The following is a 27,467-nucleotide window of genomic DNA, read 5'->3' as shown; positions in this document are numbered from 1 at the left end:
TTTGTTGACTTATTAATTACAACTACCAAACCAAATTTTGTAAACAAATTCCCATTTGACCCTGATGTTGACTACACTATTTACTTTATACAATTTATCTCCAAACATTTAGTTTATCTCTAAGCAAATTTTCCAAGCACTTAGTGTTGGTGCACACTTTGCCAGACTATTTGCATCGTAAGTACCTCCAATCAATATTTCTTTATAAAATTTTCAAAACTATACTTGAAGTGTAAATAATTGATTTCGTATATGTACGTGTCCAATTTTGTAACTACTCGTAAGTACACCTTTACACACTCATTCTTATATCGTGCCAATTCTAATTAACATGTTTCACATGAAGCTTTCTGTTAGTTGTTATTCCGCTTTTCGAGAGATCGAAGACATTGTGAGAAGGTTTATGAATCCTGAACTCGCGTTAATAGAAGATAACGACTTCCATATCCCTCAAAACCTCTGGGTCTGTAACTTAGCACCACCTTTTAGATTACCAAGGACCAACTAAGGATACCTATGTACAACTAGCGTCACTTTTAGTTTTTTAAATTCTGATATTCCGCATGTCATTAAATATTTTTGGCCAAACATTTGAATTTATTTGAAAAATTTTCCTACCGGAAACTATGTTTTGTTTTTTGTTCGATTTAATTTTCGTTAATTGTCTGATCATTAAAATGGAATGTCAAGTTGAGAAAAATGAGCATTTTCGACACCTTCTCTTTTTTGCCTTTAATTAAAGTTCTAATGCCGCAAAAGCTGCTCGCGATATTAGTGCTGTTTATGGAGAGGGTGCCATAACTGAAAGAACTGCAAGTAATTGGTATGCCAAGTTCAAAATTGGTAATTTTGATCTCAAAGACGCACCTTGTTCTGGCCGTCCAGTGGAGATCGATGAAGAGCGATTAAATCAACTTTGCACGAGAATTCGCGTTAAACAACAAGGGAACTAGCAGAGATAATGGAAATCTCAAAAGCCAAGAAAAGGAACCAACAGAAATTAAATTCTTAATCTTTTCTCCAGCTTTGGAGAGAAAACCGTGGAATAAAGTGAGTTCACATCCTCACACTTTGAACTATGGGTCATTCATTAACTTTATTGTACAATTTTGACCAATGAATTTTTTTTATTCAGTCAGTCAACTAAACTGAGTTGAACTATTAATGGTACAAGTGGCCATATAAAAGCCAAATAGTAACTGTCCGCCTATCTTTGTTTGCAGTATAGGTATCTTACATATACAGGGTGTTTTTTTGGGAGCTTTAGTTAAAAGTTTCTGGGAAAGTAAAATAGGTAGGTTTTTGAAAATTTGTACTTAGGAGTTACTCTGAAGGCCGAATCGATGTAAAATATTTTCAAAATGGCCGCACTTTCGGAAACACCGGAAGTAGATAGTAACTTCGTTATTTTAAATGGCAACCCCTATTTTTTATTGCATTTTTGGATTCTGCGTGAAATTTCAGTTCTTTTGATACCCATATGTCATATCTGCCATTTATGGTTTTTAAGTTATTTTGACTTTAAGAAAAAAAATGGCGGATGCAGATGGTACCTTGATAATTGATTACTTGAAAACGGTTGTAGTCATGGCAACCTATTTTTATCAGTGCATAGAGAATGAATAGGGCTTTCTTTTACTGTACTTAAAACAAAGTTAAGTTGCGTACAACCGCACCTATGGAGATCCAAATTTAAGAAACTTCAAAGTCTATAACTCAGTTTTTTTAAATGGAAAGACCATGTACTTAATATTGCATGAGATAGAGAATCGAAATTGGCATATTTTGACTATACATGTTCCTATAGCTATCTTTAACAGTTTCTGATTTATTCCCATTTCATTGAATTGATCTCGGAATTGATGCCATTTTTTTTCCGCATTTTCTTTTTAGTAGTTGGCCATGATTTTATAACAATCGAATTTTAAACAAATCAGAAGGAATGGCGGATTCTTTAATACATTGATTCTATTCTGTGCTAATAATTCATTAATATAAATAATCTCATTTTAATAAGGATATAGGCAGAAATTTTAAAAATCTAAACAGAGTTGTTCAAGCTGAATTCGTAAACAACGTATAAAGTCTGGAAATTAAGAGAGTGGGTAATGCAGATATCTGGTATCTAGCAACAATTCCATACCAAAAATGCTCTTCAACAAAGTTTAATTTTGCATGAATATTTTTAGTAAATCTATGCGTTTTGCAATCAATTCATTTTCCACCCCTTAATTCTCTTGTAGAGCTTTGTATAACTTGTGCTTCAACGGTTGTAGGCATTTAGGGTACAAAATTTTGCAAATATTAACAATTTCGTTCTAGTTTTCGACATGAAATGTACGGAAAGCACGCGCCGCGATTCTGCCCATTTCACCATAAATAACAATTAAATTCCAAAATAGGTGAAACCACTGCGAGTCATTTTCGATTTGTTGAAAAAACATTATGTTAACCGTATAACAGTGGGTAGATTTGGATAGTGCAGCTAGATTTGTTTAAAATTCATTTTATAGAATCATGGCCGATACTAAAAAGAATCCTAAAAAAATAGTGTCAATATCTAATAAAGGGGGAATAAGTCAGAAACTGTTTAAAGATAGCGATAGGAAATGTATTTCAAAATATGCCCATTTCGATTCTCTATTCATGAATAGTAAGAACATGGTTCATTCCATTAAAAAAAATGATTTTAGTCGTTGAAGTTTCATAAATATTGGTAATCCATAGGGGCGGTCGTACCGGCAACTTAACTTTTTTTTAAGTGCACTAAAAGAAAGCCCTATTCATTCTCTATGCACTGATAAAAATAGGTTGCCATGACTGCAACCGTTTTCAAGTAATCAATTATCAAGGTACCATCTGCATCCGCCATTTTTTTTCTTAAAAGTCAAAATAACTTAAAAAACCATAAATGGTAGAGACTGATCGACATATGGGTATCAAAGAGTGAAATTTTCACGTAGAATCCCAAAAAAGCCAATAAAAATAGGGGTTGCATTATAAAATAACGAGTTACTACTACTTCGGATGTTTCGGAAGTGCGGCCATTTTGAAATATTTTACATCGATCGGCCTTCAGAGGTAACTCCTAAGATACAAATTTCAAAATCCTAGCCTATCTTTACTTTCAGAAAACTTTTAGACTAAAAGATCCCAAAAAACCCTGTAAGGTATGTTCCTGATCAAATTTAGGTATCCCTTAGAAAGTTTTATCTACAGTGTGTCAATTTAAAAAGGTACCACCTCAAACATTTGAGCCGCAACAAAAGATCCACGGAAAAACAAAAGCACGTCAACTTTATTTTGAAGGGTGCAGACATTTTATATGTTGGTCGTACATGAAATTGGGTCAACCCTCTAATGGGGGTTGAAGCAACCCCTAAAATTTAAACAGGGAAGAAGGGTTGAGCGACCCCTCATTTTAAATGTCCTTCAATTGTCTTTTCAAAAATATTATACACTTGTTGTTTCTTTTCAGTACTTTCGACCAAAATGTAATAAGAATCTTACCCTCACTTTATCGAATGTTCTGACATAAAACAAAAACAAAGCAGTTTACAAATTTTATCAGTGAAGTCAGCGAATTTTGTGTTGCCTAAATTATTTTCAAAAATGGCTTTTTCTCTTCGACAAAGAATCGAAATTATTTTCATTTATGGTGGATGTAGAAAATGCGCTAGAAGAACGTAGTCATGTTTAATATATCCCAATAATAATTTCAATCATAAACATGTCTTAAAATTGGTTTCTAAGTTTAATGAAACTGGTTCTGTATATTCTATACATAATGGGCACCCTGCATAATCCGTAGCGATATGAAATATACTTTACGACATAGCGAATATTTAAAAAAATGTCATAAAAACACCGTGCCTCGAGGTTTTTATATATTAGAAGATACTGCTATGTGTAATGGCAAATTTAGCATAAAAACGCTTACCGTAATTTAAGGACGAAATAAATTTATTATACAAAATCAGTAAGTAAGGCTGAAATAATCATTGAAATAAAAGGAAATAATAATCAGCACTCAGGGGCAAAGTACACATACCACGCAACAGGCGACCGATTGAAACAATTAATTAAAGAAATCTTAATTGCCTTAAAGTGTAAATAATCTAAAATATGCAGTTGTAACTGCGATTTTCATTAAATGACGCACAAACACAAAAACCAACTGCTATAATTACTTCGGGAACTTTACTTCCTTGATTGTACTTACATTTTTATTTAGACGACACTGGCTTTGTTTGAATTACAGAGCTCTTGGTGGAAAAAGTCCATTTAACGAGTACTGAGAAAGGCTTCAAATAAGCAATAATTGCTTGATAAATACAACACTCCGACTAACTCCGAAAACGTCATTCTTCACGCTCAGCTAAGGCAACTCTGCCAATCACCAAAAAAACAGTAATTAACATCCACCACAAAAAAAAAACGATTCACGTCTGCCTCCGCTATTTAAAACATTCTTCCCCCTCTCAGGTTCCGGCTCTCCTCCACTAGAATTTGCGTCTTCAAAATTAAACGCCTGTGTTTTCTTATAGGCGAAACCTGCTTACCTTCAAACTAATTAACTTAAACAGCGATAACACGTTTCTTGTCGCAACGACCGGATTTAAATGAGATAACTTTAACCAAACATTACACGCAAATATTTTCCAAGGTTCCAAAATCTAAATACTACGCATGATTATTTAAACGAAATTAAGCAACAAATCATCCTTTAAAAAATCACATTGTCTTCAAATTCAAAATGGTCCGAACTGTCTTCAATCTCAAATTAACGACCACACATGTGGTTTTTTTAAAGAACTAAAAAATAGTTATTTATATAACAAGAGCGCGAAGTTCAATTTCGCGCATTGAGATTGAAGGTATTTTGACGAGGCGAAGCCGAGTTAAAATATCAGTCAAATGCGCGAAATAACTTCGCGCTAGCGTTATATACAATATTTTTTCTACAACTGGACCGATTGTTAATTAAATTTGCTGTTTAAGTTCAACTTTGTCCCGTGTGCGAAATACTTTTTTTCACTGTTGACGATTTCGCGCACGTTGTCAAGGGCAACCTTACTTATTAATTAACCGTTTAAAAATCTAGTACTTCGCGCTTCGAAATTCGTCAGAAAATGACAGGTTTTTTTGACAGTTGTAGAAAAAATATATTTTATCTGTCTATAGAAGAATAAGTGTGTCATAGGTAACTTTTCAAAATAACATTTCTAATCCGAAAAGCATGTATTACTACAACACAAACATGTAATAAATGAATTCAGAACGAAAAAATAGGTATGCCAGCTCCATCAGTGAATTCTAAAACAGAGCGCCATTTTTTTGTGACTTCTTCTAAAACACATACTGCTTGCTCTCACAATTGACAATAGTACACCAAATTTTTATTCGCAGCCAATTCATGAGTGTAGAATATGAGGAGGTCCATTTCTCAAATAAACGTTCACTCAACCTCCTCAAATATTGTTGTAAATTCATATCTAAGGAATCCATCAACAGAAGTTACCAATGGAGTAAAGGATGCATGGCGTCGCATCTTCTGCATGTTTCATCATCGATTCAAAGGATCCATATGATGGAGCATCTGTGTCAACACTAATATCAAACAATCCCTCTGTTTCCCCCTGTGCCCAAGCTAATTCCATAAGGTTTTCCATAGAATTGTGTCTTCTTATTAATACACCTCCACTGCGGCAACTTATCGCATGTTCTATTGAGGAATTCACCACATCTACATTTTAGAACTCTGCTCTAGTCACTTTTATCTAAGAATGTTGATGCTTCTTTAATTTCTCCTCGTTGGTTCTCGTCGATTAAACAACATGTGTTCCTGCTTTTCCATTTCTTCAATGGTTCCTTTTTTAATCGTTCCTAGATGCTTATCACCCCAATGAATTAATTCATCAAGTTTTTCATTTTTCGAAGACGTTCTGAGATTTCTTTTCCACTAACCAAGAGATTAATTTTATCAGCTAAGTTTGAACGAAAATATTAATTCCGCCATTCAGTAAGTCATTCTGTTTTCTTCGTAATTCTATTACTTTTTCCCATCATGATTGCCAAAGAGAACTTCTAGGATAAATGTTTATTTTGCCATTATTTGATTCTGCATTATAGGCATTTGTAAGAATTTCCAGTACTGATTTATTGATGTTGTCATCATTGCTATTTTGAAAGATTTTGATCTTGTGATGCTGATGTATTTCAGTTTGTGAATGCATTCTACGAGTATGAATTGGTATTCCCGTGTTTACTGAAAACTCGTATTAAAATGGTAAGGACTCCTGTAATTCCCTGTTCCTTTATATCATCAATATCAAAAGCTGAAATTTTGTTGGTCCAGGTGCCAGATCCATAAGCTACCGAAAGCAAAAAGCACGAACTAAATATATTGAAAACTGTAGACGGACGGACGGATGGAGAAAGTGACAATAAAGCGCCGACATGAGTCTGAATTATCGGGTTCTTAACGTTGATTCACCAACTCTAAGTTCTACAGAAAGACTTCTTTTGCCACCTTTTGTTCTGTGGACAAAAGTTTTCTATTATATTTTCATTAGTATCTGTTTATAGCTATACCATATACTACTATTTAATACTAAAAAAAAGAAAAAAAAACATATTATTCGTTATGTATAAACATGAGTTTTTTTAGTGCGGAATTTCGAATTTAAATTACAAGTACACCTGACACATGGGCAGAGAAAGAAGCGGTATAAAGATCCTCTCCCTGATGTTGCCACATTTTCCGAGTCTCTATGTGAATATATAAAAAAAAATTCCGACTGGTTTAGTGAAACCTCATACCGTGTCCTAAAGAATTATCTACATTAGTTGGAGGCCCCCTGTCAGTACACCAAGCAAGATCCACAGTGCCGCATGCCAATTCAGGTGCGTGTCACAATTATACGATATGTATTTTGTATGGTTCTGTCGAAAATTGCAAATTAGACAAGAATTTATAAATAATCTATGGTCCTTCAGTCCCCTAAAAAACAATAATAAACACTTAGTACAGTCTGTCTTCTCAAAAAAGAAGGTTTTTTTTATTGCAATGTGACGGTTGATATTGGAAATTTCTTTCATGGCAATGTTAAACTTTTGTCTCTTGATTCTCACAGTACGTTTTGCAATAATATAGGTAGACGAAACCTAATATCTTGAAAGTACTTTGAAAAATTTTTGTAAATAGGAATTCGTTTTACAGTTCACGTTACGTAATTATTTCCAACCTTCACTTATTATTTTCACAATAATGAGCCCCGGTTTGAATAATGAATAGACGAGTATGTAATTTCTAATTGGACTTGTCAAAGGAAGGTATCTTTGTCATTATTTTACGGAATTTTGTGTTTCATTTTTGATCAAGTGACGAAGAAGGTGAATAGGACCTGCTATTAAAAAAGCTTATTCATTTGGAAGATGGAACAGTTTTGCGACCTTTAATTTTAATTGTTACAAGTAGCATTGTGCGCCAGAAATAACCACATGTGGCATAAGTGTGGGAACTTGAGTGGCATATTTGTCATTAAAGAGCACTTCAATTATCTCTATTATTACATGCAGAATCGGCTCAATTCACGATTAAAGATAAGGGACCTTATCTTTTAATTTAGTACGTCGGTAAACGTACCTACCTATAAATTACTTTTGTGTGTAAATCAAGTTCATAGAGTAATGATCTCAATCCTTCCACTGAAAGAAAGGTCGCTCCAATATACAGCCGCGCTTACGAGTGAGTATCCATTATGGAAATCTTGTATGTATAAAGTTACCATCACTCCTGTTATATTTTTAGGCTTATTGGTAACTATATCTAGCGGTTTACACTTGGGATGGACCTCACCTTACTTACCATTTCTTCTAAGCAAAGATTCCCCAATTCCGATTACGAATGATCAATCGGCATGGGTGGCCACGCTGTACATGGTAGGTGGCCCTTTCGGAGCTCTTTTTACTGGTGTCTTCTTGGACGTAATAGGAAGAAAAACTGTATTATTAGCATCAAGTTTCGCCTTGTTTGTGTCATGGATGCTTATAGCATTTGCAACAACACTACATGAACTTTTAATCGGTCGGTTTTTTGCGGGTTTTTGTGATGGATTAATATTCGGTGCGATCCCAATTTATTTTGGAGAAATTACGGATCCTGAAATACGCGGACTGTTGAGCTGCAGCATCACAATCACGTTTCAGATAGGAACTGTACTTATGAACGTTATCGGCTCGTATCTTACCATTCGAGATTCCGCGTTGGTGTGTTCAGTGATACCAGTGATTTTTCTTGTAATGTTCATTTGGATGCCAGAGTCTCCGAATTACTTTTTAATTAAAGGCAAAACAGAAAAAGCCAAACGTTGTTTAGTTGCACTTCATGGCGAACGTGCTGACGAAACAATGAGGTCAATTTCGATGGCCATTGAAAAAGAAAATTTAAAACGGACACGATTCACTGACCTTTTTAAAAAAGTTAATAGACGAAGTTTGCTCATTGTGGTAGCACTACGCATGACAGAAGAATTTAGTGGCGTAGTGGCATTTACGTTTTATGCCCAATCGATATTTGAAGAGGCTGGAGATGCAATTTCACCATTGTTATCTACCGTTATCTTCTATGTGGTACAAATTGTATTTTCCTTCATAAGTTCACTGTTCGTGGACAAAATCGGAAGAAGACCTTTACTGATGACCTCCACGGTAGGTTCAGGTGTTGCATTACTAACAGGAGGAATATTTTTTCTGATGAGAGATATAGTGGAATTAGATACCGCCTCAATTACCTGGTTTCCAACTCTCATTTTAATTATATTCATTATTAGCTTTAGTGTAGGTTTACAAACTATGCCTCTCTTCATTGGGTCGGAGATTTTCCCGACGAATGTTAAAGCATATGCTGCCGCTATCTCTGATGTTTGTTTCTATGCCTTTGGTGGAATTTCTTCTAAGTATTTCCAGTTCACCAAAGATGAATACGGAATGTATGTTCCATTCTTTTCTTTTGCAGTTTGCTGCGGCGTTGGATTAGTTCTCATAATATTTTTTGTGCCTGAAACAAAAAATAAAACTTTAGAACAGATCCAAACAGAACTAAATGCCGTAAAACAGACTGCAAAGTAAAAGATAACTCTTTGGTAATTGCTTTTTTAATAATTAATAAATTTGTAGTTCACGAAGTTTTGCGATAATTTATTTCAATAAACGTTGTGCGTGATCAATCACCTAAAATGCCGTTTAAAACATAGTTGCGCACTCCCTTTGTTAAGCTGTTTAGTGTTTCACATTCATAACAAGCTGAAACGAAAACATTTGGGTCTGAATATCGCCGTAATTACAGTGTCCGAGTTGTACCAAGCTGAGTATGAATTAAAGTATTGTAACGTAAATCTAATTACGTGGTTAATTTGTTTATGATTAACTAACAATTAATTTATAACATAAAATGAATTGATTTATAACAGTTAAAATATTATTTATTAACACTCACATATACACAATTTATAACAGCTAACTATTTAACTATTTATTACTTTGGTGTCGAAATTGGAACTCTTCTGAAACGCAATTCGATTTCCTTATATAGCACTCAACTCAACTGTTTTTGAGTGCTACCGAATACTTTCGAACCTGCTAGAATTTTCTCGAACAATCACATTATATTTTCCGGATAGATTGCGTCACATCCGCCTTCGTTCTTAATCGCCCATGACTAATCTTTCATGACGCCTCGATGTCTATTGGGTTTTCTAGAATATTCGCTACTCTGTGTCCCTCTTAAAACTGTTGCGTCTCGGACGACGGTTGTAACGGAGATTGTCCCAGGCAACTCTTGTTCTATAGCGCGAACTTTATGGCGGTACTTGGACGACGACCCTCTCGTTGTTATCTTTGAAATGGAATAATGCGCAGAGAGTGAAGACAAAGATTTAATAATGAAAAACGAAAATTCATACATTACAAAACAAACGACATTTCTTATTATATCGATTACATGCTTCATTCGTATATCTAACACTGTTGTCAAATATCCTAAGATCTAACTTGCAGGTTTGCCACATCATCATTATTTAACAGTTTAACACTCGTGCACCTTCCATTCTTGAAGAAAAACAACCCACCGTCTTACGAATGGATGGCGGGGTTCCAACAGACCAATATCTCCACCTCGGTGCCCTGGAACTCCACCTCCAGCATATTGCACTCGATACGCCAGTCAACTTATCAAGACCACATCCGATGTTTGGATTTGCCAACTTGGTAACGCCACGAATTTGTAATTGTTGTTTCAAGTGCTGTAGCGTATCCCATAAATCTTTGTAATTAGGCTTATTACAAGACCGGTCTTCTGTTACCAGATATTATCGTTCCCCACACTTTCTTCTTGGTCGGGTCTTCTACCAAATTTGAATCACAGGGTAAAGCAATGGCTCTGGTATTTCAAATGCCCTATGACACAGATGTTGAAACAGCACCGACTGAAAATGTCGGCCCTGGTCAGAGTGTAGTTCTAAGTGTACTCCAAATTTTTTTAACAAAACGTATGCCACAGTTATCGCTTTTTGATTTGGTAGAGCATATGCGTCTGTCCATTTACTGAAATACTCCATGGCCACCAAGATTTATTTGTTTCCAGACGATGTATCTGAGAAGGGGCCTCCGATATCAATAGCTATTCTTTCAAATGGACTACCCACATTGAATTGCCTCATTGGTCATATCAAGGCATCAAGGCCATATTGGCCTTGCTTGTGGCTCAAACTGCACATTTTCTGCACCATTCCTTTACATCTTATTTATTTATGTATTTATTGTCTCTCTCTTGTTCTGGGCCCTCAACAGGCATGCGCCCAATTACAAAGTAACTCGCATAATGCTATTTAGAGGTGCCTCTGCAGAGGGTCTTAAGTTGGTTTATACTACTCCGGTATTTACCTTACGAATTAGGAAAACTGCAGGAAAACCTAATTCGGAGTAGCCGGTAGAATGCTCGAAACTGATCTAAGGTAATTCCCATCTCTGCCACAGCTGAAAAATTCACCTCAACCCAGGTTCCCACACCCGACCTCCGGATATATAGCCCAATGCTCTACCACTGAGCCATAAAGCCGGTTTTGCGGCTCCATTAATCTTTTCACTCTTTCCCCAAAGCATTTTCCAATTTCTCATGTTGCGCAAGTTTCAAAGCTTGTTGCTTTTCTACGTCGCAAGCACCATCGATAAACGTCTGCATCGCCAGCTGCTCTATCAAACTTTCCGGAGTCGTAGGCTACGCCAATCTTATCAATCAGGCTATACCGGCTTCGAGTTCTTGCAAAGTTTGAACCGATTTTAGGGTTCGGTTTTTTTAATTAGGCGTAATACACCTGCTGCAAATGTGGGTTCTAACCGTGATACAATTTGCTCAAAATCTTGTTACTGGTGTTTTGGAATAACATCCAATGGAATCCGCCGCAACGCAACTATCAAGAAAGTTGCCTTCTCTTCCAGTGTCCATTTATTTGTAGTCCATCAAATGTCGATGGCATAAACCGAACCGTTGTTGTACGAATACTCTCACACGGTTCGGGGACTTCTTTGCAGGACCATTGTGGGACAGCCAGTAGATCTTGTGTTGTCACAGATGACGTATCATTTTTTTCATCTTCTTCAATGAATACCATAAATCGTTTTCCTAGTTCATCAATTTCGTTTTCTATTGTATGAATCTTATCTTGGACGCCCAGTATCTCATCTTTAATTACACCCCTCACTTCTTATTGACCGGCTTCAATTTTAGCTTCGATGGTTCATTTCAGCTTGATCGGCTTCGATTTTATCTTGACCGGTTTCCATTTCATTCATTCATTGAAGAAGTTGCTCCATCTTTCTGGTTCTGTTCACTTAAAAATGTTCAGCACTTGACACCAGTGTATCGTGAATGTAATTACGTGGTTTTATGTATTTTCAAAAAACTAACAATAAATTTATAATAATCTTATATCACTTACAATTTATAACATAACACCAAGTACATAGAAGTTGGAATTGACTCGAAACACAATTCGGTTTGCGTATATAGCAGATAACATTCTTTCTAGAATGTTCTCGAGTGCTCAAGGATGCTTAAGAATGTTCTAGAACACCTCATATTTCTCAGAAAGATTGCGTCTCCTCAGCCTTTGTTCTTTATCGGCGATGACTCGTCTTTCATGGCGCCTCGATGTATATCGGGATCTCAGGAATACTCGCAACAGTACATTTTCGTGCTTTTGTATGAACCATAACTTTGAAAAATAATAGTAAAGTGGAATTCGCTTAACAATATGTATGTGTTACCGGCAAACTGCGAAATCCGGCATCTTGCAAAATGCCTAGGCATTTCGCGAAATGACGAATGCATCAACAGGCAAAGTAAGAAACGGAGCTGCAGTTCTCAGTTTGCCTGCCTCTCTTTAGGGATTTCGCGAAATGACTAAACATGCAGGCAAAGTGCGAAGACTTCGTCATTTCCCACAGATTGCGCATACAGCGTTGCCATTGGATGGTAAACGACGCGACGAATGCGATTTAATTTAAGTACTCCCTAAAATTGCGTTCGCGTTTAGACTGCATTTCTTCTATGGGTTTTCTGTTGAGTCACGCTTTGGATTTACTGTGGAGAATATATCAAATGGGGAAAGGTACTAACGCGACGGTTTTACGTTTGGCACAGATGCACGCGCAATCTGTGGAAAATAACCAAGAATTCTCACTTTGCCTGAATGTTTAGGCATTTCGCGAAATCCCTAAAGAGAGGCAGGCGAAGTGCGAAGTCGAGTTTCATTTCTCACTTTGCCTGCTGCATTGGTCATTTCGCAAAATGCCTAGGGATTTTGCAAAATGCCGGATTTTGCAGTTTGCCGGTACATAATTATGTACATATACGTTATACCATAATATTGATTATACTATGGTTATACATACTTATTTCCAACCTTAACTTGTTATTTTCGCAATAAATAATAAGCACCGGTTTGCATAATTAATATTGTAATTGAAACCACTACGATGTTTCCGTTGCATCTCCAAACGATAAGCTGCCTGTCAATAATTATTTACTTTACAAATAACTTTAACTAATGCAGAATAACTTTATTTATTTGTATTTACACAAGGGGGTTTCAAGGGGAAGAACAGGTGACCATATCAACGGGTTTACCTGACCTTGTGCCCATTGGTTATGGTGTAGGAACCATTATTTAACCAATAAAAACCATTATTATTATTATTATTTATATAATTTCTAATTGGATTTGCCAAAGGAAAGTACTATACTAAATTTGGTGTTGGAAGATTTTTGATTAGGTGATGATGGAAATGAATGAGACATAAAAAAGGAAGGTGATAGCATATTAATTTGGAGATTTGTTGCCATAAACAACTTATATTAGTTTAATTGCAAGGGTTTAATTAGTATTGTGCCACAGAAAAAAACCATTTTTTGCATAAGTATAAGTGTGGGAACTTGCGTCGCATATCATTTAGAAAGCACTTCAGTTATCCCATGTTATTATATAGATATACAAAAATCCTTAAGTCACTGTTATGTGTTTAAATATCGCCCATGTAGTCACAATTCTTTGTATGCAATTAACGCAATTAACGATTAAAGATAAGGTCCTTTATCTTTTCATTTAATACCTTGGTAAACGTAGCTGTTTTACCGCGTCAATCCAATTCATTCAGTAGTCATGTTTTCAATCCATCCACTAAAAGAAAAGTCACTCCAATATACAGCCGCGCTTACAAGTGAGTAATAATGGAAATCTTATACCTATGTATAAAATCACCATCACTTCTATTGTATTTTTAGGTCTATTGGCAACTATATCTAGTGGTTTACACTTAGGATGGACTTCACCTTACTTACAATTTCTTCTAAGCAAAGATTCCCCAATTCCAATGACTAACGATCAATCGGCATGGGTGGCAACGGTGTACATGGTTGGGGGTCCTTTCGGAGCCCTTTTTACTGGTGCCGTCTTGGACCTAATAGGAAGAAAAACTGTATTATTAGCGTCAAGTTTGGCATTCTTTGTGTCGTGGATGTTAATAGCGTTTGCAACAACACTACATGAACTCTTAATTGGTCGATTTTTTGCGGGTTTTTGTGATGGATTAATATTCGGTGCGATCCCAATTTATTTTGGAGAAATTTTGTATCCTGAAATACGCGGGCTATTGGGTTGCAGCATTACAATCGCTTTTCAGATAGGAACTGTACTTATGAACGTTATCGGCTCATATCTTACCATTCGAGATTCCGCGTTGGTGTTTTCAGTGATACCAGTGCTTTTTCTTGTAACGTTCATTTGGATGCCGGAGTCTCCGAATTACTTTTTAATTAAAGGCAAAACGGCAAAAGCGAAACGTTGTTTAGTTGCACTTAAAGGCGAACGTGCTGACGAAACAATGAGTTCAATTTCGATGGCAATTGAAAAAGAAAATTTAAAACGCACCCGATTCGCTGACCTGTTCAAAAAAGTTAATAGACGAAGTTTGCTCATTGTGATAGCACTACGCATGACACAAGAATTTAGTGGCGTGGTCGCATTTACGTTCTATGCCCAAACGATATTTGAAGAGGCTGGAGATGCAATTTCACCATTGTTATCTACTGTTATCTTCTATGTGGTACAAATTGTATTTTCCTTCATAAGTTCACTGTTCGTGGACAAAATCGGAAGAAGGCCTTTACTGATAACTTCCACGGTAGGATCAGGTGTTACTTTACTAGGAGGAGGAATATTTTTCCTGATGAGAGATGTAGTGGTACTAGATACCGCCTCAATTACCTGGTTACCAACTGTCATTTTAATTATATTTATTATTAGTTTTAGTTTAGGCTTACAAACTATGCCTCTCTTCATTGGGTCGGAGATTTTCCCAACGAATGTTAAAGCATATGCTGGCGCTATTTCTGATGTGTTTTATTATGCTTTTGCTGGAATTTCCTCTAAGTATTTTCAGTTCACCAAAGATGAATACGGAATGTATGTTCCATTCTTTTCTTTTGCAATTTGCTGTGGCGTTGGATTAATTCTCATAATATATTTTGTACCTGAATCTAAAAATAAAACTTTAGAACAGATCCAAACAGAACTAAATACCATACAACAGACTGCAAAATGAAAGATAATTCTTTGGTCATTGCATTAATAATTAATAAATTTCCTAATCATTATCCTTTGCGATAATTTAATGAGAGTTTTGCGTGATCGTTTACTTAAATTTCCCTTTAAGGCAAATTAAGAGAAGCTCCCCCTCCATGGTCCAGACCTCAATAGGCTGAGGTTTAGGTGATTAATAGAACGTAATACAAATGCAAGTTTAAAGCAATCTTTTTTCTATAAGTAACGATAGTATTTATTAATTCTCGTTTTACTTATTCTCTAACGGTATTGAAAATTCTTAACTTACAAGTTTTGAACGCAATATCTTATATCGATTCAGACCTCCGTTCTCTAAGTACAGATCTTCAAAAGGTGCCTACCTAACTTTCCCAGAAAAATCTAATTAAAGCTCTAAAAGCATTCCTCAGATTGACCTTCCTGTTCGGGTGCTTCTGCCGCCACAACGTTAAATGTAAAGGGTGAAAGTTCACGCTGCCGTGTATAAACTCATCGTAATCATTATAATTATATTCATACACATTGTCAGGGCCAAATACAAGTAAAACATATAAGTAGGGCACTCTTACCTCGAATAACATTAGATGTTGACGCCAAGAAATCAATCAAAAGAAAACCTCCCAAACCGCACGGCTCGGTATATAATTAGTTGATTAATGCCTGAAGGACCTCGCTCTACTCGTAATCTGCCAGGTACGGTACTTAAATGGCCAACTCCTTCAGAAGAAGTGGTGGTCTCCACACAAAATTCAATCTTAACCGAGATGGCAAAGATACTGAAAATTACAAATTACTTAAATGTAATCACAGAAGAGGCAAAAATAATTACCTATCAAATAAGACGCTAAAGAGTTACGGAAGTTGTTCCTTTGTTGAGGATCGAATCTCGATATTAAATCCCCTTCATGACTCGTTGGCCCATTTCAGAGCAAAATTGCCGCTCGATATCCGTAGATGGCAAGATGTCAAGAGCGTTGGCACTCGCAGACGATGTTGAGCTTAATCCAAGGTTATCACACTCGTATGTCGGACATCAAAGTTTACCTACTTCTTGTAGAAGAGGGTTAAATTGTATACGAAGCAACAATTTTATTGTCGATGATTACAGCCGAATCTAAAGAACGGTACACCTTAATACACGAAATGCAAATCGCGGTACTTACGATAAGAAAGGAAGAACGCAAATTATATCCTCACTATAGGAGTTATAGGTGAAATCCGTCCAGTTAATTACTTCGGAATCCAATCGCCAGAGATCAATATGGATGATGGCATTTAAAATTCCATGTTCAGGAAATATAGCTCCTTCCTAGGTTCTCTCAGTCTTAACGCAGGTTTTTTTAACCATGAATTCTGTCGTTTTATATTAACCACACTGTAAATCGCATGTATGTCGAAATAGTAATAGAGAAGGTTATAAGGTTACTCATCTGCGAACAAACATCAATTTCATTGTATACTGTAGTTCAGGATTCACGCACAATTTGTAATTGGACCTCTTTATATTGGCGCAAGTCTGTTAAGGGCCCAGAATAAGAGAGGGATAATAATAATAATAATCTTGATAAAAGTTAAGGTTGAGGTCACCAGTGATGACTGATGTTAATGCGGAAGCCTGCATACTTCTTTTCTTGTACTTTAACTAATCATTTTCGACTAAATTGAAAAAAGCACTTGATGATCGGTAAACACAAATTATTACAAAATTCATACACTCTAATTTCAGTTTAATAGCCGAGCACTCAATGTTACTTTATGAAGATAAATCAATAAATTCAGTTAGATTCAAAGCGCTCAAATTGTTTTTCGTTAATATAAGCACTTGTCCTCCATGTGGAGATGACTTCCCATTGTGTTGTCACTCAACCAACTTTCAGAGATGCCAAAGAATCATCTTCTTCAGATCAATTTCTTCAAATTTATTTTTCATCGATCGCGTATTTAAATGGCACACGGTTAGGTAGGTATCTGTGAGTTTTGCACAAGACGGAATAAAAAATGGTTGAATCGTGCGCCTTTTGGCCATAAATCAGGCTTCTTCAGATTCTCAAATTGATCGCTTAGTACAGATACTTTAAATGAACTGTAATTTTCCGGGGGTTTCGATCGTAATTTTTCGCACTCTCGGAACTGATTGTGAACTAAATGTGCCATTATATCATCAACGGTACAGCTGGGTCTAAGTTGCAAACATGTAAGTGCGGATAGCTTTTGGCGTATTTTATGTTTAAATAACTGTTACCGGGACCTTCTTGTAGACTATTTTCCTTGTGACCGTGGTAAAACCATCCATATTTCCTTTCGCTACATTATTATTATCAGATGTCGGCTTATTGATATTTGCAGCAAGTGGAGGCACAAATTTCGAAAGAAGAGGCATCTCAGATGAGACAGCGGAGGCAGAGAAACAAATGGCTTTCCGCTTCCACACAAGGAATAACACAATAGTACGAATATAAATCCGAAAACCCGAAAGTTCTACGATTTTCGGTTACCGAGATTTTGATCGATTTTTATAAAGACGCCTTGAACAGCCGACATGTAGTTAGTGAAACAATAAGCTCCTTTATGAGAATCAAAAATGCGCTAAAAAGGAATGTTTACTGGTGAAGACGTCTTCATTGGATTAACAGGAACCATTCGAGCGAATTACCTATATCAAATTCAGTGAACTGTTTCTTGGAAATTAGCATTTATACATTAAGATTCTTACCCTTCACCATTTTTCGGAATGGGTACTATCAAAATACCGCCAAATTTCTGTAGAATAAAGAAGATCACGGGGACATTCTTTGAATAAGCTCAGTAACGCGAGCCGTATATGAAGATGCATTTTTATAGTGTAACAAAAAACTTTCATCAAGTTCTTAAAAAACGTCAGATATTTATTCATGTACCAAGTAGTGACTGTGCGCTGTTCTAAACGGGCCCTTCTAAAAACGTAGGTACATAACTTTGTTCATTGAACGGTCCTTTTTTGGAGTTTTCGGTGTTGAATTATCTTCATAAATTTATACATAAGATCCCTGCCGAGTAGGTAAGGTGGTATGGAAGTCTCATAACCTGTCTCAATTTTGAGAATAATCTGACATTTTCGGTTTCCATGCTAGTTCTCGTACGTTCTTGCTCCTTTTTTTATTCCCGGTTAATTATAGCTGATCTGAGCCTGTGAGTAACACCAATAACCAGTATTTTGGATCTTATATACAGCCATTGCATGACACACAAGCATAACACAATTTCATTATGCATACGAATTTAAGTATATCATATAGTAGCTCGTAAGCCTCTCTATATTAAGCATCAATCGAAAGATAAAGTTCCTTATCTGTTAATTTATTACAGGTGAACCTACCTACACGATTCGAGTTACTTACTTTTGTCGTGTATGTAAGGGAAATCGATTATGGTGAAGTTTCCGAACCTCCCATTGCAAAAAAGGTCACTCCAATACGCAGCTGCGTTTACGGGTGAGTATAAACGTTCCTTATTCAGTGGTATATCAATACACAAGGTGGCCCACTGAAAACAGTCAATTTTGGCCGCCTAACGACTGCAATTTTACCAGACACGTTCAAGCACATCAATTTTAGCTTTGATCTAAATTAAATCAACCCCTAAAGCGGACAGAGAATCTCGGTGTGACCCTACGGGGACATTGGATTTGACCCATTTTTATTAGGTTTCTTACATGTGGCATATAGGTAATTGTGCAAAGTTTGAACCGAATCGGTCCAAACGTTCGACAGTTATCGTGTTCACGGACGGACAGACGGACACCATCGACTCCCCTATAAGCTTGCATCGGTTTGCTCTGGCGTTTAATAATACTATTTACACAACTTCAACCCTGAAAAGGGGGTGAATTCTTCTATAGATTCAGGTTGCGTTGCATATATTATCGATTTAAAATAGCCCCACAAGAAAAAATCGATTCGACGTCCAACCCATCTACGAGGGAATCTAAGCTCCAAGAACTGTCTAACATTCTATGCAAAATGAGAAGGAGCCCCGTCTTGTTGGAATATCACCTCGTCTTGTACGTAACGCTCATCACGTTCCATATAATGTTAGTTATCATTAGATCAATATGATCTTTTGATAATGACACAGATACATGTCTCGAGTCAGATTACCGGGAACAAAAAATGTCCAACAAGATAATCTGACCAATATCACAGATATACGTAAAGAATGAAATTATGAACATGCTTATTTGCGTGTTCTTCAGTGAACAGAGGTGTTGTTGTGAACAGAACGCAAATTCGCCACCATTTTTAGGACACTTTTGCAAATTTAACTTTTAATCTCACTTTAGCCGGTTGCTGGCTGGCTGGCAGCAAATGCGGCTAGACTAGAAGAGTAGTAGAGGAATTGTAATTGTGTAATTGACAACTTTAGAGGGGGGGCTACATGATGTGGGGTCGGCGACATCTGGGCGCCATCTCCGAGCGTGCTATACTAACCTGGAGATTTTTCAGTTTTTTCCTATCTTCTTCTACAATTTTGGGCCGATTGTTTGACAAATCTGTGTATAGCGTTATTACTTAGCCCCTGTAGAATTATTCTGAAATTTTTCCTTCTTGTTTGACATCGGAAATTTTGGAACTTCCAATTTCCAAAGTTTATAACTAATACAAAATTTGCAAGTTTACAGTTTAATGAAATTGTACTTTTTTTCCATAGTTATCAAATTACCGGACTTTTTTAACGAAAAATCGTATTGAAAGTGTTACTGTTTTTCGCGATTTATGCTATACGTTTCCATGGCGTTTAGTCCGATCTATGAACAGTAGCATCAATTTTTTAGTGACAGTAAATCGCGAATGTCAATGATATTAATCGCAATATCGCATCGTGTGTGGGGAGCTATTCAATTATGTGTTATAAGGATCACTATACAAACAAGTAAAAAAGTAATCGTAAACGATTTACATAAAGCGCATTTTCACTTGCATTCATTTCCCATTTGTAAGATGCAACTTCTGTTAAAATCGTAAAAATCCGGCCACAAATATGAAAGATAGCGTTGCACATGGGCAATCCATTGTTGACGTGCTACTTCAATTTCAGTTTATGAGAAGAATTTCATATCAATGCTTTTCTAAATAAGAAAGTTGGAACTGCGCATGCGCAAACCTAAATTTTAAAACTAATGTTAGATTTTCCTTTGTTCCAAGCGCCTAAGTATCAAATTTCACTTAAATAGTTCCATAGATAAAAAAGTTGGCACTGCGCATGCGCAAAATAAAATTTTGAAACTGGCGCTAGATTTTCCTTTTTCCAAGTGCCTATGTATCACATTTCATTTAAATTCTTCCATAAATAAAAAAGTTGGCACTGCGCATGCGCAAAACCAAATTTTGAAACTGGCGTTTGATTTTCCTTTATTCGAAGTGCTTATGTATCAAATTTCGTTTAAATTCTCCCATAAATAAAAAAGTTGGCACTGCGCATGCGCAAAACCAAATTTTGAAATTGGCGTTTGATTTTCCTTTATCCCAAGTGCCTATGTATCAAAATTCGTTTAAATTCTTCCATAAATAAAAAAGTTGGCACTGCGCATGCGCAAAACCAAATTTTGAAATTGGCGTTTGATTTTCCTTTATTCGAAGTGCTTATGTATCAAATTTCGTTTAAATTCTTCCATAAATAAAAAAGTTGGCACTGCGCATGCGCAAAACCAAATTTTGAAATTGGCGTTTGATTTTCCTTTATTCCAAGTGCCTATGTATCAAATTTCATTCAAATACTTTTATAAGTAAAAAAGTTTGCAATTCGGTTTATAAATGGTCGAGATGCGAAAAGGGCACTGTGAATTTTGAATCGATTCGATTCAACTTTTGGCATTGCGTATTATATGGCTAAAGCTATGCCCATATTGAATTTCATGCAATTCAGTTCATAACTAACGGAAATGTAAAAGCGATCGAACATTTCTAAACAAAGTTATCGTTCACACGGACAGATAGATGGACAGACAGACAAAGGAACAGACGGAAAGACCAACCGGCAGGCGACAGATAGCAATGCAAAATTATAAACGATCTCTAGGATCGTTAATAAACGGCAAAAGAGTAAAATTATGGAACATGTAAAAAACGGTTTTTTGTTTTTTTTACAATAACTTTTTTTGTAAGCGGTACAGAAAAATTCCTTCCTTGGTACAAGACTCGACACCATAACGAACCAAATAGCGAAAAAAGTAGAACAATAGCTCTTAAGATAAAGAACTAGTAGCGTCGCAAACTTAGCGGACGGACGGACGGACGGACAAAGTGGCCACAATAGCGCATTTTTTTTTTGTGGAAATGCGCTAAAAATGTTGTGTACAATACATTTTGAAATTGTCTTTTTTTCATGACTTTGCTGCAAATTCATGAAAAAAGTATCACTTTCAAAACTAGTTGTACAAATAGCTATAGTCAGGAATCTGGGTATCAAAAAGCCGCTTCTAAAATACTGACACCTGCATTCGAAGATATACATTTTGAAAAATACGTATCTTGTGCAGAATTAGATGCCGATTCCGAATCAAGAGGGCGCGATGGTCGCAGGGATAGCAAATAGCTAGAAAAAAATAATTTGTACAAAATTTGGCACTGCCCAAAAGTTAGAAATTTTACCTTTACATCGCATTTCCGAAGTTATTTATGAATATTTTTCAAGAATTTGTGCACCATTCGAAAGCTCATTATATTCGCCGTCTCACAGAACAAAAAGAAAGTCAATGTTGCCTTTATCAACCACTCTGTAAACTGTTAAAGCTGTATATGCGAGCGAAGTGTAATAAAAATTTCAGTAGCGAGGTATTTTCGTTATTATTGGAGATAGAGGTATACATATACGAGACCAAATATGCAAAATGAAACAAGGTAGTTTTTTTTACTAAAACATTTTTTCAATCAGACAAACCGTTTAAGAAATATAATAGGTTAAACATTTTTTAAAATGTAACGCGGGCGCGCCAAAATAGCAATACTGCCGATACGCGCTTAAGAGTCTTCTGTACCCACTGCGCCCAATGTAAATTTCCATAAGAGCGCCCGCCATAAAAACTCTAGTTGTTTTTCAAAAAACAATTTTTTTTAAGAACTATTTTATAAATTTAGACCTTTATCTACAAAATGTTCGGACTATTTTTTTTTTTAAGTTTATAGCAACTGAATACCGATTGTTTAAAGATTAGATGTTTCGCACCGTTTATTGCGCTAATCTGTTTTATTTTTTTACTCTCGATCAAGACGATTTATGGAAAAAGTAAACCGACAGTTTTTTAGATAAGTTACTTCTAAACATAACCCCAAAAAATGAAATCATAATTTTTGTAAATAAAGTCTGTATCTTGGCGGGCGGTAAATCAACAATTTGAGTGTAACAAGTGGCGCCGCTGCACAGTGTCGGTGGGAACTAACTAAGGACCAAGACAGGAGTTGACAAAGCAAGAAATTCATCTTATCTCTTGCAGCTATAATCATCTATACACTAAAATGCAAAAAAGTTGCGCTTAGGTAAAGAGAGTCGCATAAATCTGTCTGCGACCACATTTACACAAAATCTCCATCATCTCGCTCTGTCTGTCGGTCAACATCGACCGTTGCCGGCCTTTATTAACACGCACGCTTTTGCATAAGCCCGTCTCAGTCGCAGTCCCGCACCCATGGTTTGTTGTAGGGATGTAACGGAAGTGGTTACATCGGAACCGAATTCGGAAGAGGAGTTTTAAAATTTGGTTTATCGGAACCGAAATCAGAATCGGAACCGGAAGCGGAACCTTAAAGAAGAGACATGTCACCTCTTAGATTACAATACTAATATGTAAATAGAACAAATTAAGTAACTCGAAAAGAAGCAAATTATACTCAAGGAACACAACAAGTGAAAAGATAATCAACAGAAGGCACGAGGTGAGGAAGGTTTCTCCGCGCGACAATTATAAACGTGTTTGTACGCGAACGCACTGATTGTGGCCGCACCGAGCCTGTCCATAAACCTCCGATATAACATCCAATTAGAATTTGTCGGAACCGAAATAGGAATCGAAAGTTCAAAATCAATCGGAAGTTCCGCTCTTACGGAATCGGAACCGAAGCTCCGTTACATCCCTAGTCTGTTGTATCAAAGAGTACGTTACGTACTCTTAGACTGTAGTTAGGTTAGGTACGTCACATCCGTTTTCGTTCTTTATCGCTGATGACTCTTCCTTCATGGGACCTCGATGTCTATCGAAATTTATGGAACGTTCGCTACAGTATTTTCGTACCACCTTAATGCAAACTGCGGCATCGACCCTTACAATAACAACCAATAATACATGGTAAACCTACTTTAGCTCAACTACAGTTTCCAATACAATTACTTACATTCTTACATTTACAATATACACTCTCACGTAATGGATTTGGGCGGATGCTAATTGTTATAAGTGTTGGGATTAACATATGATCCTTACGTAACCAACCAAAGTTGAACGGATCTGGAAGCACACGATTAACAAGACTCACCGTTTTCCAAACAATCAACTGATAAACTGCTCTTAATAAATGGGTATGTCTTCCGTGGGGGTACGTTTCTGATATCTGTTTTGCAACATTTTAGTTTATAACTATGACACACTTTAGCATGCGCGATTCTGCCTAAAAGCTTTGTAGCTCTTGTGACGTTATTAATTAAGATTTGGTGTGCGTATTGTGGAACAGCCTGTATGTACATAAAGAAAACTTCGCTAAACCTTTGAATATAAATAATTTTATATTCAAAGGCTAAACTAAATTGCTTATCGCCAAGTGCAGGCGGGCATTGTAAAGCATACACATTTTTGATTATTTTATTTGAACGTGAGGTCTACTCAAGCACGTCGTATTTAAAGTGTAATTGCGTTCACCAAGCAATTAAGTAAGCAGTAATTTAGTCGCAATTACCTATATTAGACGGATAGCTGTATTATTGACATTTCTCACAAACTGGAAAGGATTGGGCTCGGATTTGTGCCTGTGGGGACGGAGTCTCATAGAGACGTGAGTATTAATTATTCCTTTTGGACTTACAAAGTATTGCGGGTTAACCTATAAGCGTACTTTCTTACACAGTCCGGTTTACGGGATACCTCATTATTACGGTTGGAAATTGGGTAACCGTTTAAATCAGCCACTCCATCGGCTTACGAACGCTGCCATCAACGTGACTGAGTACTGGGATTATTCGCTAGCTCCTGGCCGTCTTGCCTGTACCTGCTGCACCACCTGCAACCCCAACATAGGATCTAGTTCATCTGTAATCACAATAGATACTCACCGGAAGCGGAACCATCTCATCTCTACCATACCTACCATCTGACCATAAGGGTGAGCGTTGCTGAACGGTTGCGTGGATGCGAGGGTGTTTGTATTGTATGTTAGTCTGTAAGCTGTCACAGGATTTGTTATATTATATTGTAGTCGTTCATCGCATGTTTTGTAATTAAATATATATATGCTAACGTATCCGAGTGTCTTCCGAATAGTTGTTTGATTTAGTCTTCCCCGGAGATTCGCCGTTACTCCGTTTATTGGTCCCAAACGGCGTGGCGCCCTGTATATATTGTATATGTCATTAGTTTGTTGTAACCCACCCCTACCCCCTGAGTTGTCGCGCCGAAGAGCACGTTACACTCTCTATTTTATATCTAAGAATATGTATACCAAATTTGGTTCCAATCGATTCCGCCGTTCAGCCGGAAATAAGAGTATAGACACACAGACCGACAGACAGACGGATATGATCGAGATTTTGTGTAGATGTAGGTCGTAGACGGATTTATGCGACAGCCGGTATAGTATTGCTATTCTGGCGCGCCCGCGTTACATTTTCAAAAATGTTTAACCTATTATATTTCTTAAACGGTTTGTCTGATTGAAAAAATGTTTTAGTAAAAAAACTACCTTGTTTCATTTTACATATTTGGTCTCGTATATGTATACCTCTATCTCCAATAATAACGAAAATACCTCGCTACTGAAATTTTTATTACACTTCGCGCGCATATCCAGCTTTAACAGTTTACAGAGTGGTTGTTAAAGGCAACATTGACTTTCTTTTTGTTCTGTGAGACGGCGAATATAATGAGCTTTCGAATGGTGCACAAATTCTTGAAAAATATTCATAAATAACTTCGGAAATGCGATGTAAAAGTAAAATTTGTAACTTTTGGGAAGTGCGAAATTTTGTACAAATTATTTTTTTCTGGCTATTTGCAATCCCTGCGACCATCGCGCCCTCTTGATTCAGAATCGGCATCTAATTCTGCACAAGATACGTATTTTTCAAAATGTATATCTTTGAGTTCACATACCATGTTCGAATTTTGACTCCCAGATTCCCGACTAGTATTGAGTTACTGCTATGCACTTATTACACTTGCGTCACATAAAATTTTCTGACACAAGCTATCAATTTTTTCAACGCCTACTCAATAAACATGTAAAACGGATCTGCCAATCCATCAAATAAAGTTTTCTCTAGAACGCCTGATCGAATTTGAAAACTAAAAACAGAATGAAACTTCTTTTCGAACTATGTAATATTTACCACCCCTTTCCATTTAAAACGTCTCTCTGAAATTGACGTGTTCGAACATTTCTGGCAAAACTATCGTTAAGCGGCCAAAATTGGCATTGATTGTTTTCAATGGGCGACCCTGTGCAATGTACACATATATCATCATCCTTTCTGTTGTGTTTTAGCTTTACCAGCAACTTTATCCAGTGGCCTTCACTTAGCATGGACTTCGCCTTACTTACCACTCCTTTTAAGCAAAGATTCTCCAATTCCCATGACGAACGATGAATCGTCATGGGTTGCAACAATGTATATGGCGGGTGGTCCCTGCGGAGCTCTCCTTAGTGGCGCTCTTTTGGACCGGGTAGGACGCAAGACTATACTATTATCATCAAGCCTGGCGATCTTTACTACGTGGATTATAATAGCGTTTGCGACCACAATACAAGAACTTCTAGTTGGACGGTTTCTTGCGGGTTTTTGCGATGGATTAATATTTGGGGTAACTCCAATTTATTTTGGAGAAATTGCGGATGCGCAAATTCGCGGACGATTGGGTTGTAGCATTGCCATCACGTTTGAGATCGGTAGCGTACTAATGAACGTCATTGGCTCATACTTATCCATTCGACAGTCTGCGTTGGTATGTTCGGCTATTCCTGTGCTGTTTTTTGTAACATTCATCTGGATGCCAGAGTCCCCGAATTACTTTCTAATTAAGGGTGAAACGGAGAAAGCCAAACGTTGTTTAGTTGCACTTAAAGGCGAAAATATTGATGACACCATGAGTGCAATTTCGAGTGCCACTGCAGAAGAAAGTTTAAATCGCACGCGATGCGCTTCCTTATTTAAAAAGGTTAACAGAAGAAGCTTGTTCATTGTGGTAGCACTCCGCTTGACACAACAATTTAGTGGCGTGATCGCATTCACGTTCTATGCCCAAACGATATTTCGAGAAGCTGAGGATGCAATTTCACCCTTGCTGTCTACTGTGATTTTTTATGCTGTCCAGCTGACGTTTTTGTTGATGAATTCTCAGTTGGTGGACAGAATCGGAAGAAGGCCTTTGTTGATTACGTCAACGATAGGTGTAGGTGCTGCGCTATTTGCGGAGGGCACATTTTTTTTAGTGCGAGATGTCGTAGAACTAGACACCACGGCAATTGCGTGGTTACCAGTTCTTATTTTAATTATATTTATAATTAGCTTTGGCTTGGGGTTGCAAACTATGCCTCTCTTCATTGGGTCAGAGATATTTCCACCGAATGTAAAAGCATATGCTGCCGCTATATCCGATGTTTGTTATTATGCTTTTGCTGGGATGTCTTCAAAGTATTTTCAGTTTGCTAAAGATAAATACGGAATGTACGTTCCATTCTTTTCGTTCGCATTTTGCTGTACTATTGGGTTAATTTTCATAATATATTTCGTGCCCGAAACGAAAAACAAAACTTTGGAAGATATCCAAATAGAACTAAACTTTCTGCAACAAGGTGAGCGATCTAGTCATCCAAATGGCAGCATGAAATTTCATTCCGAACAACACTTTCAAAAATAACCTTCTTTTAAAGTCCAGAATACCAACCTACAAGGGAGTAATCTAACGCTATAAGGGTTGGTTAACCATTCCATTATTAGGAGAATTCATTTATTAAAGATAGTTCAGCTGTGCGCTAAAATTAGGCAGATAATAATTAATATCTGAGAGACCTAACGTAAGTAATTGCTGTGAAATATATGTATTGTATCAGAAATACAATGTACAGAACA

The 27,467-nt window shown here is 36.7% G+C and overlaps 2 protein-coding genes and 1 long non-coding RNA gene across 6 annotated transcripts; 2 read left to right on the top strand and 1 right to left on the bottom strand.

Moving 5' to 3' along the window:
* The first annotated feature begins 122 nt into the window (after positions 1-122).
* LOC116174705 (facilitated trehalose transporter Tret1-like) lies at positions 123-27,467 on the top strand. Of its 4 annotated transcripts, XM_031492672.1 has the most exons (4): positions 7,389-7,750; positions 7,814-8,712; positions 18,507-18,631; positions 25,883-26,118. In XM_031492672.1, exons 1-4 carry the CDS (start codon positions 7,693-7,695, stop codon positions 25,983-25,985), a joined length of 1,185 nt encoding a protein of 394 aa, XP_031348532.1. In that variant the 5' UTR covers positions 7,389-7,692; the 3' UTR covers positions 25,986-26,118. The 4 variants fall into 4 exon arrangements, with proteins under 4 accessions (XP_031348529.1, XP_031348530.1, XP_031348531.1 ...); XM_031492669.1 differs by lacking the exons at positions 7,389-7,750; positions 7,814-8,712 and adding an exon at positions 123-177 and having other exon boundaries at positions 25,883-27,467; XM_031492670.1 differs by lacking the exons at positions 7,389-7,750; positions 7,814-8,712 and adding an exon at positions 6,888-6,906 and having other exon boundaries at positions 25,883-27,467.
* On the top strand, positions 13,681-15,299 carry LOC116174706 (facilitated trehalose transporter Tret1-like). The gene is made up of 2 exons (XM_031492673.1): positions 13,681-13,779; positions 13,844-15,299. Exons 1-2 carry the CDS (start codon positions 13,722-13,724, stop codon positions 15,160-15,162), a joined length of 1,377 nt encoding a protein of 458 aa, XP_031348533.1. The 5' UTR covers positions 13,681-13,721; the 3' UTR covers positions 15,163-15,299.
* LOC116174707 lies at positions 14,705-15,843 on the bottom strand. The gene is made up of 3 exons (XR_004146148.1): positions 15,731-15,843; positions 14,882-15,097; positions 14,705-14,825 (listed from the first exon to the last, which is right to left on the bottom strand). It is a non-coding gene; the product is annotated as an uncharacterized LOC116174707 (long non-coding RNA).

Source organism: Photinus pyralis, unplaced genomic scaffold, assembly GCF_008802855.1.
Source record: "Photinus pyralis isolate 1611_PpyrPB1 unplaced genomic scaffold, Ppyr1.3 Ppyr1.4_LG6, whole genome shotgun sequence".
Lineage (NCBI taxonomy): Eukaryota > Metazoa > Arthropoda > Insecta > Coleoptera > Lampyridae > Photinus > Photinus pyralis.
The sequence above is the reverse complement of the archived record's forward strand: the minus strand, read 5'-3'. Positions and strand labels throughout refer to the sequence as shown.

Bases quoted from the DNA above. Each gene is read 5' to 3' on its own strand.
- LOC116174705 (XM_031492669.1), top strand. From the start codon at position 18,568: ATGGTGAAGTTTCCGAACCTCCCATTGCAAAAAAGGTCACTCCAATAC. The intron at 18,632-25,882 runs GTGAGTATAAAC...GTTGTGTTTTAG, and splicing joins ATACGCAGCTGCGTTTACGG to CTTTACCAGCAACTTTATCC.
- LOC116174706 (XM_031492673.1), top strand. From the start codon at position 13,722: ATGTTTTCAATCCATCCACTAAAAGAAAAGTCACTCCAATATACAGCC. The intron at 13,780-13,843 runs GTGAGTAATAAT...TTGTATTTTTAG, and splicing joins ATATACAGCCGCGCTTACAA to GTCTATTGGCAACTATATCT.